The following is a 12,823-nucleotide window of genomic DNA, read 5'->3' as shown; positions in this document are numbered from 1 at the left end:
TCTTCCCAAAAAAACTGACAGTCACTTCCCAAATAATTGACTCAGAGACTTAATGTGAATTACATTCTCAACTATAGCTCAGGCTTCTTACTCACTAGCTCTTACAACTTAACCCATTGCTATTAATCTATGTGCTGTCCCAAGGCTTGTGACTTTTCCCTCTATCTCCTTTTGTACATTCAAGTCATTTCTTGATCTGGGGCAACCTTTCTGACTTCTTCATCCCATCAGGCTTAGTTTTGCTTTCTAGTCTCACTTTATCCTGTGCAGCGATTGGCCAGTCAGCTTGTTAAACCAATCATAGTGACACATATTCACACAGTGTACAGAGGATTATTCCACAGCATTTCCCCATTTTTGTCTAATGAAAAAGGCAGATTTTTAACTTTAACATTAGTAAAATTACATACAACAACAACAAAACAAACAAACAAACAAAAAAACAGTTACCAAGAAGGAATTATAATTACAATATCCAATATATTTGTATTTGGCAAAAAAAAAAAAAAATTCTCTATTATCTATCTTGTCTTGATGAGTCTAAAGTTTTATACCTAATTTGCTTTTTATCACAACTATGGAAAACTATAAGTTTAACCATTTAGTTTTTAACTCCATCAAAGAGTCCAGAAGGATGAAATGTTAACTAATGATGGGGACATCTGACAGCCTGTACAGTCACCCAAAGTTCATCTGTAATATTGTGGCATCCAATTCTGGCCTACAGGCCTAGCATATTTGACAGACTTTCACATAAAGCAGGGAATTCTAAAGGACTGGCCCATCTTGTCTTGGCAAAGTTCACCAGACCCCTTCCTTGCATCCTGGTGGTCCAGTTTGGAGAGTATATAATCATCAGTTGAGGCAAGGGAAGATTTTTTTCCCACATAGCTAGCTTTTTCCATAAAAAAATTCAAACTCCGTTTGGAGTTTCTTCAGTGAACATCATCATCTCTGAAGTAGAGTGATGCTGCCAGGAACAGACATGTCTCACTGTCATAAAAAGCATTAGGCTATTAAAAATAGTAAATGCCATATTCTTTTGGTCTTTAAAGTGTTTGAAGACCATCTGTTTGAAGACTATCTAACCATATCTATTTATAATCTGGAAAATATACCTAACATGACTATAAGTTTGATGATAATAGATAACTATTAATCTCTATTTTTTATTTAAACATTATATTTTAAAATGAGCTGCATAAACACAATATCTTAAACAAGAGTAGAAATACACATTCACTATAAAAATTAATATTTTGTATCAACAAACAAAAATCCATATCTATGTCAAATATTTAAGATTAATAGTGGGTTTTTTTTTATTAAAGTAGATTCAATAATCTACCCTTTCATTCTATCATTTCTATACCCCCTCTTTTCATTTTGGAACAAGACCCCTGAATCTAATCTCAGCTTTTTTTCTTGACCAGTACCAAAAACAACTAGTAACCAACCCCCTTAAACAATGATATATATCCATAACCCATCTTTTGGGAAGGTAGGTGTAGTTTTCTATACTGTTTCCTGTTGTGGAGGGGCATTGACAACTTTTGGGGAACCTTAAGAAAATTGGATATTTGTTAAGTCTTGGCTGGAATATTCTGTGAGGCTGAATCATCTTAGTCAGCAGCCATGAAGCAGGTTTGGATGCTGGATCATCTGGGCTATTTTTATTGTTACCTGATCCCTTTGCTCTAAAAATGCATAAACTTTTAAAGGTAACATGCATATCTACATTAATACAAGTATAGACTGTGCATGTACACAACAAAGCCAAACATTAATTTTTTTGTTATGTTTTTGAGCAGGTAAAATATACACTATGTGTCTTGTAGTTCTTTTAGATTTATTTATTTATTTATTTATTTATTTATTTATTTATTTATTTATTCATTCTGTATTTAGGATTTTAGGGGCTCTTCCTCTATCAAACCTGATTTTCTTTAACCCAGAATGAAACCACAATCTCTCATTTCCTGTGAAAATAAAAGCATAACCTCCCCCAAAGCAACATACCTTTTTTTTTTCCTTCGAGACAGGGTTCCTCTCTGTAGCTTTGTGACGCTGTAGCCCAGGATAGCCTCAAACTCACAGAGATATGCCTGGCTCTGCCTCCTGAGTGCTGGGATTAAAGGCATGTGCCACCACAGCCCAGCTTTTTCTGTTCTTGTTGTTGTTTTTTGGCTTTTTTTCCAACAACATACCTTTTGATTTAAATTTTGAAGTCAAGATATTCTTAAAAATATATGCATATATATGAATATATGTGTGCATGTGTGTGTGTGCGTGTGTGTGCGCGCGCGCGTGCACGCACGTGTGTGTGTGTGTGTGTGTGTGTGTGTGTGTGTGTGTGTTGGTGAATCTAGCAGTTTTCATAATCCAGTGTCTCTTAGCAGCCATTTCTCCTTTCTTATCAGTCAAAAAATTTAAAGACAACACAATAACATACAGTAACCAGACTCTGTGTATTTTTCATATATATGTGACTATTTTATATTACTTTTCTCCTTTTTAAAGAACTTTATTATTTTAAAACTATATATTTATTCTAGGACTGTATATTCCCATTCTCTTCTCTCTCCTAAGCCTTTGTACATTTTTTTTTTGTTTTGTTTTGTTTGTTTTTTTCGAGACAGGGTTTCTTTGTGTAGCTTTGCGCCTTTCCTGGAACTCACTTGTTAGCCCAGGCTGGCCTCGAACTCACAGAGATCTGCCTGCCTCTGCCTCCCGAGTGCTGGGATTAAAGGCGTGCGCCACCACCGCCCGGCTCGCCTTTGTACATTTTTAAACACACTGTAACCCATCTAGATTTTTCCTTCTCAATCTATCTTTAAAGTGTATGTGTGAAGCTTTTGGATACATGCCACCACCGAGTAGCATGCCATACACTGCTTATAAACTCCATTTAAGTGTTTGGTAGCAGGGCCTCTGAAAAGGGCCATGCATTTTTTGTTGCTAGTACTGAGTCAGGAACCCTTTAAAAGGGCTCCATGTCTGCTCACCGCCAGCAAACAGAGCCCACCTGAGAAAACGCTATTACTGAGAAGCTGTGCTTGGTTCTGTTTACTTTTGTGTTTAAAATTCTTTTCTTACGTGTGTGTGTGTGTGTGTGTGTGTGTGTGTGTGTGTGTGTGTAAATTATTGTTCTACATTGGGCTCCATTTGTGGAGTTTTCCTGTCCCATCCATCTGTACCCAAAAAACCAACATCTGCTTCCCAAATAACTGACCCAGAGACTTAATATAAATTAAATACTCGGCCAATAACTCAGACTTGTTAGTAACTAGCTCTTAGAACTTAACCGGTTTCTATTAATCTATGTGCTGCCTCAAGGCTCATAGCTTTCGCCTCTATCCCATTTTGTATGTTCTACTCGTTCTCCATTTGTCTGGAGACTCTTCTGACTCTTCCTTTCCTCCTCTCATCATTCTCAGTCTGGCTTTCCTGCCTAACTTTATCCTGTTCAGCTATTAGCCAGTCAATTTGTTCATTAAACCAATCATAATGACAAATATCCACACAGTGTACAGAAGGATTATTCCACAGTACAACCCTCATATTAATGCTAGACAAGGCAACTCTGTAGGAGGAAAAGGAACCCAAAATCAGGCAAAAGGTGAGACAAAGACCCTGTTCGCACTCTTAGTAGTCCCACAAGAATAAAAAGATACAAAATTATGTATGTAAATTATATATGTACAGAACTTAGGTCAGACCCATATAAGATCCCTTTTTTCTTTCAATCCAATATCTACAAGTCCTGGTTTATCCTATAAACCATCATTAGTTGATTCTATAGGATATTTTTTTCTATTATAAAGTACTCTTTATATTTATATTTATTTTTTATTTAAAAAATATTCATTTTACATACCAACCATAGATCCCCCTCCCACCCCTCCTCCTGCTTCCCCACAGCCTCCCCCCACAGACCCACCTACCCATCCTCTCCTCCTAAAGGGTAAGGCTTCCCATGGGTGTCAGCAAAGCCTGGTTCATTCAGTTGGAGAAGGACCAAGCCACTCCCTGTTGCATCAAGGCTGCTGTAAGATTTTTTGTTGTTGTTGTTGTTTTGTGGAGGCCTTAACCCTACTGGCTTCTACAGTCCTTCATTCCCCTCTTTAGCAGGATTCCCAGAACTCTGCCTAATGTTTGCCTGTAGGTCTCTGCATTTGCTCCCATCAGTTCCTGGGTGAAGTATATCTGATGACCATTAAAATAGGTTCCAGTCTAGGAGTATAGCAGAATACTATTAGGAATCATTTCATTGACTTTTTGGGGGGTGCGGGTAGGGGCATTTGATTCTACCCTAGGTCAGTGGGCTATCTCTACTCTGTTCCTGGGCCTCCACACAACATCAGGCATGGCGTGGGTCTTAAGTTGGACCAGTCATTAGTTGGCCACTTGACAAGTTCTGTACCACCTTTACCCCAGCATATCTTGCTAGGAGGATAAGGTGTATGTGGAAGATTTTGTGGCTGGGCTGGTGTCCCAATTCTTTAATTGGAAGTCTTGATTACAGATGATGGACAGTTCAGGCTGCATATCTACAATACTATGAGTCTTTGCTAGGGTGAATCTTGTGGATTCCATGGAGTTTCCATTGCACTGGGTTTCTACATTGCCCCAGAAGTGGTTTGAACGAGAACGAGCTTCACGTGTGTGTGTGTGTGTGTGTGTGTGTGTGTGTGTGTGTGTGTGTGTTGAATATTTAAGTTACAGTTGGTGGAATTTTTGGAAGTATTAGGAGGTATGGCCTAGTAATAAGGGGTACATAACTGGGGACAGGCTTTGAGTTTTAAAACAAAACAACACAACACAACAATAACAACAACAAAAACCCACAGTCATTCCCACTTATCTCTCTCTGTCTTGTGATTTTGGACCAGGATATACGTTCTAAGCTCCTGTTCTAATTCCATTCTCCTGGCAATGTACACCATGGATTCTTATCCTTCCTAATGGAAACCCATACATTAAATGCTTTTATTTGTTGCTTTGGTCATAGTGTTTTGTCATAGCAATAGCAAAGTAATATATATGAAAAATGTGTTGCTTCATCTCTACAGAACTCAGATATGTCACTGGGAAAAATGCAAATTATGCTGCTATTAAGAATAATATTGTAATGTTTGTCAAATATCTTTGCTGATTAGGAATTTTATAATGATAAAGTAGCAAATTTAGTCACATACACTTGTGTTATGGATACAATTCTTGTTAGAAACTTTCCTGAAAAAAACAGCATTAAATGATTTAATTGAAGAGATAAGATGAATGGTTCAGTTTTTAAGAACATATATTGCTCTTGCAGAAGACCAGAGTTCATTTCCTACCACCCATATTGGGTTAATTACAACGACTATATAACTCCAGTGCCGAGGCTTCCAGTGACCTCTTCTGGACTCCAGGGGTAACTGCACTCAAATACACATATACACACATGCAGATGCACTCTTATACACATGGTTAATAATAAAATAAAGATTTTAAATATTTATTTTGATTATAATTATGTAAGTAAATAGAAGCAGAAATATATTCAATTTCAGTTAGATATTTTACTGGTAAGCATTCAGCTTAACTACAGCAAAGCACAATTATTTTAATGATTCTAAAATAGAATTAAAATGGAATTTAAATATAATTAAGTGACTATGGAAACAATAAAAAACAATGTTCAGTTTTTAAAACAAATAAGATTCAAATGAATTACCTAATTACAAAATCAAAGCTAACCCAAATTTAAAATACTGTATTTTATAATGCATTTGATGGTTATTTATCAACAAAAGTGAGATTAAAAATGCAGAGCAGTTGAGGCTGATAGAGATAATTAGGCATAGAAAATTTAGTAATCAGCTTGTTGCTACTGAAGAAATAAAAGATGTGAAGAATTTTTAATAAACCCCATGGGACATGAGATTGCTAATTTTTAAATCAAATATAGCAGAAAACCTTTTAAACTGTGCACTTTTATCTCAGAGCCAAATAATTTGCAGGTGTTAAATTGGCCACAAGAGGTTTACAGTAATGTTTCCTAAATGTGAAACAAATATACAAAAAAAAAAAAAGTTGACTAAAGTAAAGGTATTAAATCAGAGAGTGGAAAAGTTCATGAAAAAACATTCTATAATTTAGAGCAGTCATGCTGGGCTGTTAACATTTCATCTCACTTAATGCAAACTTTTCTGAATTTCAGTGAGAGCACTACAAATTTCATGACTGATGTTACGAAAACAAAAATAGTCTCTGACTCTGGTCAAAAGCAAAAAACCTTCTATGGTCAATCTTGACATCAGTCTCTGGTATTGTTTATTCATTACACTGATAAGCATTCAATAGGTGAGCCCAGATTGGCAATAAACTGCAAAAGTATTAAACACTGATCCACTAACCAGATAGTTTTACTTAAATAAGTAAGTGCTTACTAAGTTGTGTGTAGGACATGATGAACTACAACTTACAAACATCATTCATACAAACTACATTATATCCAAGTGAAGGAGGCCATCGTGTTGAATACTGAATGAATGAAATAATAAATGCTATATTCCTCCTTGAAAAGGTCATAAATTTACAGTGTAATAGAAAACCAAAAAACGCTTCCCTAGCACCATGTTTTCCCCTATCTCCATGATGCCTCCCTCTATCAAGATATTTCTTTCATTGCTCTCCCACTCAGTTCCTGTTTTAGCTTGATCATCCCATTCCCTGATGTTCTCATCCCTCAACCCTTACCCTCTATTTCCCCTCTGACCCCCAGTTTACTCAGGAGATCTCATCTATTTCCCCTTCTCAGGGTGATCCATGCACACCTCTTAGGGTCCTCCTTGTTAGCTAGCTTCTCTTGAGTTGTGGGTTATAATCTGGTTACCCTTTGCTTTACATTTAATATCCACTTATGAGTGAGTACACACCATATTTGTCTTTCTGAGTCTGGATTTCCTCACTCGAGATGATATTTTCTAGTTCCATCAATTTGCCTGCAAATTTCATGATGTCATTGTGTTTTACTGCCTAGTACTCCATTGTGTATATGTACCACATATTCTTTATCCATTCTTTGGTTGAGGGTCATCTCCAGGAATCCACAGGGATGACCCCAGCTTAGACTACTAGCAATAGTGGTTAGGGTGCCTGAGCTGGCTTACCCCGGTAATCAGATTGGTGAATACAAAACTGTCATCATAGACCCTTCATGCAGTAACTGATGGAAGCAGATGCAGAGATCCACAGCCAAGCACCAGGCTGAGATCCAGGGGTCCAGTCGAACAGAGGGAAGAGGCATTCTATGAGAAAGGGGCATCAAGATCATGATGGGGAAACCTTCAAACATAATCAAACCAAACTAGTGGGAACTCATAGACTTTAGACCAACAGGTGTGGAGCCTTCATGGGACTGGACTAGTCCCTCTGCATAAGCAAGACTGTTGTATAGCTTGGTCTAGTTACAGGTCGCCCTGGCAGTGGGATCAGAATCTATTCCCCATGCATGAGCTGACACTTTGGAGCCCACTATCTATGGTGGGATGCAAAGGGAGGGGCTTGGACCTGCCTCAACTGAATGTAACAGGCTCTGCTGACTCCCCATGGGAAGCCTTACTTTTTTGGAGGAGGGAATGGGAGATGGGCTGGGGGGAAGGCTGACCAAGGTGGGAGGAGGGAAGAGAGGGAGATCTGTGGTTGGTTCGTAAAATGAATTTTTAAAATCTCTTAATAAAGACAAAAAAGTAAACAAGAAAAAAACTGAAGTGAGATGTCATATTTTTCAAATGGTTACTTGAGATTTGTAAAAGTATATGATAGAGAAACATCAAAAATGCAAATAATATGTCTATGGATAAACCAGATAAGATTTGCGCAGATCAGAGTAGGCATATAGGTAAAACTATTAATTGCACAAATTTTAAATTATTTCTTCAAATACATACATATTGTATATATTTTTCTTTCTTGTAGTTGATTCTGGCTTCTACATAATGTACAATGAGCAAGTTAGCAGCAATCATTCTATTTTAAGTTCAGGGTACTGATATGTGCAAGATCAAGGTGCCCTCTTGGAGCAGTCTGAGAGTTGTCTGCCTTCCATATGCTCTCATACAGCTCTAGTTAAATAGAACTCAATTCCCACCATGTTCTTATAAGAAACTAATTTTTCCATGAGTAACTCTGATCTCTGGCTTAGTCATCTCCCAATTAATATTCGCTGTGAGTAGGTTATCAGCACAGGGACTTAAGAGAAGTCCAAACACTCAGGCCAAACTGTCACATCCTAATCTCTAAATCAATGTCTTGTCTGTAAAATAAAGTGCCCAAATCTCCAAACATCTCTTGCAGCTTTACAGTCTATAATCTAAAATGTACAATCTCATATAAAGAAAAAGGGACATACACATAGGCATGCACAGTATATATTGAGCAAGTATCTGCATGAAACCCAGTGATGTTTCATACTTCACTTCAAATATTTCTCAGAAATTTCACAGGAGCACTTGCAAAGTTGTGGGTGCCATAGGAAGTCACTGCAAGAGCTAAATTACAGAAGAGTCATAGAGAAAGTGAGGGGTGTGTGTGTGTGTGTGTGTGTGTGTGTGTGTGTGTGTGTGTGTGTTCCTATTAAGAATCATACACATTGTTGTAAGAGAATTTTTGTAAGCAGTATTCATTTCATTATATTTCTAGAAAACATCATGATCATACCTTAGTGAATGAACATGACGGACTTCATTAATGCCCCCCCTCCCGTCTCTTTCCTACTCTCTAACATATTTTCTAATTAGCCACATTAATCTCTGAATTTTATGTTGGAATACTTCAGTGGCTTGGACTACGGTAAAACCAAATGTGAATTTATTTTATTTTTTTAATGTTGCAAAGATTCACAGTATTCTTCATTGTCTAAACTCTGATACATCTAATACAACTACATTTTCCCACCTCAAATGTCTACATTCCACACTAAAAAATGAATTTCTACTTACAACATTGTTCAAAAATGAACAGTACATTTCAAAATTCTCTGAAACACTGATCAGCAAAGTTAATGTCAGAATAAAATTCTCACAGTGAGAAAAATCAGAGTTAAAAAAAAATCCCCTTTTGTTTTCTGCTATTTTTTGGTCGTAAGCGAAGGATTTTTAGTCCATTTTGAGTTGATTGAATCTAGTTTTCATTAGTGAAGAACTACTTTTTTCCTCACTTCCTTACTTTCATTTAATCTATTTCTAAAGTTGAATGTGGGGGTAAACACATTCTGAGTAATGCTGGATTATGGGAAAAAATGTCATTTCAAGTATAGCAGTTCTTGGACATGTAAATATTTCTTCACTATTAAAACTTTAAATTTCAAAGAATTAATAACATAACTATTGTATGAAAAAGTTTAGTTTGCAGAATTTTTAGTGGTTTTAATTTTTGAACTTTTTTTACATTAATATTGCCAGCCTAAACTAAGCTGTTGAGTATATTTGAAATATATATATATATATATATATATATATATATATATGTTTCATTACTTTAAATAGTATATAAAAGTGTACCAGTATACAGGATACTTGAAAATGAGGCACATCCTAATAAAATCATTTTCTTCTACAGAACATACATTGAAATTTTCATCCTTCTGAAGTTGAAGATAATGAGGACTTACCATTGCCTTCCACTGATCATCTGGACTTGCATGCTTCATACAGTTGACAACAGCCCAGTACAAGCAAAGGATAACAGTCACTTACTAAGAAGGATAGTGAATCTGACAAAAGATGATGGGAAAATGCTCCATCGCACCAAGCGTGGCTGGATGTGGAACCAGTTCTTCTTGTTAGAAGAGTACACAGGTACAGATACTCAGTATGTAGGAAAGGTAAGATTTTTTTATCTGGAAAATCCAGAAGTTTAATGTGATATTGAATAAATAAATGAATAAATATATGTCTACACACACACACACACACACACACACACACACACACACACACACAAAGACTTTTATCCGTTAAATAAGAGATTGACTTAAATTATTTTTAAAAAGTGTAAATTAATACTTCATGTGTCATGTGACTAAAAACAAAATGTAGGTTTCATATCCAGTAAAATTTATTAAAATACATCAATGTACTTTAGTAACCCTAGTTCATTAGGGTTCATAATAGAATGAACTGTTTGAGAGATGAATTTGTAGTATGTTGCTTCCTACATCAATCAAGATGTGTTCCTGTGTGCCTGCATCTAGGTAAAGAGTGGAGTAAAAACATAAAGAGAAAGAAGACACTACCTTTAGGAAGATGTACTGTAATGTCAATTTCAGCGTCCTCAACAGTTGGCCATTAGCATTCAGGAGGAGAATTAATAGACTGATAAAACAACTCATTTTGGGATCCTAGATTTGAGTTTGTCTTATAGATTTGAGTTTGTCTTATTGTCTATCTCCTCTTTCCTTCCCCCTTAATGCAATTTATTGTTTTAGTTCACAACATCTTAAAATTTTAATAATAACATTTTTTGGACATTTCTTGCTACCTGTTTATTTTCTGTATCCAATCTTATCTGCAATCTTTTATCTTTATAGGGTTCTCCTGATCTCTCTGATTGTTCATAACTTAAGCATAATTCTCAGGTGTGATGACACCCTGAGAGTATCATCAGGAATGATTTTACATTCTGACAGTCACAATCACGCACACGCCATACATTTATTCTTCTTTATTCTTAGTGAGCAAGTATTAACGTTAATGGTCTGAGAATTGGTTCACTGACAACATCAGACAAAGTAGATCAAGCAAAAAAAAAAAAAGGAAAATAAAGAAATATAACTGATGTCACCAAATCATTCCAATATCTTTCAAACCAGAAGAACATTTATTCTGAGAAATTGTCAAAATCTTGTTCTACTTCATTTTGTGTGGGCCAATGTACTTTCTCAAATACAGTGTCTGTTAACTGAAGCCTATTATTTCCTTCTTTTTGAGATTTCTCTTTCGTAGCTACTTGGGTCACTTTTGTCCAGTGCAGTTCACTCAATGACTCTTTTCTTCCATCCTATTTCTCTTTAGATTAGTCATGTGGCATCTTCCCATACCCCTCATTTAACATCACTTTCACAGTCTAGTTAATAGGTATCATCAGGGCATTTCAAGTTCAACAAGCAAACGTTTGTGTCTAAGTACTTGAAATTGCTTTGTGATTCTTTTTGTCGGGGGCAGTATATAAAGGACTCAAAGTTGGGTCACAGGGTCTTACTGAAATGGTTCAACCTTGCAGTTTCACAGATGCAGGGAAATGGTCACAGAAAAGGGAGCTAGTTTTAATACCATGACTATTGAAGGCCTTTTACCAGTATTTGTGATTTAACTTAAAATTGAAATGTTTCCTAGGGAATGATTATTAATTTCTAAATGACACAGTTTTTCAAATTGTTGCAGTGAACAGCCTAAGGTATTAGTTACATTCCCTTTCCTTTCCTTTTCTTTGCTTATTTATCTTCAACAGTAGACTATAGGGTAACCTGGAAAGCTATAATAATCATATTTCTGCCTAGGAAAGATTATCAATGCAAAACTGTCTTTCATCGATTCGTAGTTTTCTACTGGAAACAATATATGAATGGGAGAATTTTTACAATAATATAAAACACCTATATTCTTTTTAACAATATGGGCTTCCTTTACTTTGTTAGTACTTTTGTCTCCCATATGCAATTATTGATTACATATTTTGATATGAAATGTCCTTCCAGCAGTTTTTAGGATTATTTATTCATCAAGTTCTCGTTTATTATTACTTTAGTGGCTCTCCGGGCTTTTTATATAAGTTACTATTGGCATGTGCAAAAACCAATCAAATCCTTGGCTTTAAATATTGGGAAATACTTGAATTCTCATGAACACGACATCCTGAAGGAAAAATGGACTAAAGTACTATCACTCATATCTCCACTTAAATTTACAACTATTCTTTCAGAGTCCAATGCATTCGCCATAATGAACCTGGTGAATGAACCCCTTGGCATCTTCATCACACCCTAAAATGAGAAAAGGCCTAGTAAAACCTAGCAGAGATTTTCATAGTTTTTCAAAAAGCAGATATCACAGGAAATAATACAAAATTAATTTACAGAAAATATAAAATTATGTAGTTAGAAATACCTATAAACCTCAAAATAAATCTAAGATCTAAGATTTCAGATTGAATTTAAAGAAATATTTTTTTAATATTTTTTTTTTTTTTTTTTTGGTTTTTCGAGACAAGGTTTCTCTGTGTAGCTTCACGCCTTTCCTGGGACTCACTTGGTAGCCCAGGCTGGCCTCGAACTCACAGAGATCCACCTGGCTCTGCCTCCCTAGTGCTGGAATTAAAGGCGTACGCCACCACCGGCTAGCTAAATAAATATTTTTATGATGAATCAAATAAGAACAACAATATTTATTTAGTTCACTATGCATATGCACACATATAACCATGTGCTTTATAGGACTGATTCCTATGTTGTTCAATAGCTAGACAAAACTCAGGAGTCATGTAAAATCTCTAATCCTCACATATTTTTTCTAGATCAAATTATATTGCTGTTAAATTTTGTTTAATTCTAAAACTTTTGGAATATTCTCTTACTTCCTAATATGATCAGGAAAGGCGAGCAAAACTCCCATAAAATTGTACAGGTAGACAGATATGATACAACATGTTGAAGAAGAAAAAAAATGAGAGAGAGACAAAGAGAAACAGAGACAGGGCAGAGACAGAGAGACAGAGAGAGAGGCAGACAGACAGACTGATGGTGTTGAGCCTCTATTGCCCAACATTCCAAACTAACACC

At 35.9% G+C, this 12,823-nt stretch overlaps 1 protein-coding gene across 1 annotated transcript in view; it reads left to right on the top strand.

Moving 5' to 3' along the window:
• The window catches only part of Cdh9 (cadherin 9), a 137,934-nt gene that overhangs the window by 42,072 nt on the left and 83,039 nt on the right, over window positions 1–12,823 (top strand). Inside the window, exon 2 of the mRNA XM_006995401.4 lies at window positions 9,607–9,871. Coding sequence (XP_006995463.1) covers window positions 9,647–9,871 — 225 coding nt within the window. The 5' untranslated portion in view covers window positions 9,607–9,646. The remainder of the gene's footprint in view (window positions 1–9,606; window positions 9,872–12,823) is intronic.

This window comes from Peromyscus maniculatus, chromosome 15 (genome assembly GCF_049852395.1).
Source record: "Peromyscus maniculatus bairdii isolate BWxNUB_F1_BW_parent chromosome 15, HU_Pman_BW_mat_3.1, whole genome shotgun sequence".
NCBI classification, from domain to species: domain Eukaryota; kingdom Metazoa; phylum Chordata; class Mammalia; order Rodentia; family Cricetidae; genus Peromyscus; species Peromyscus maniculatus.
The sequence above is the reverse complement of the archived record's forward strand: the minus strand, read 5'-3'. Positions and strand labels throughout refer to the sequence as shown.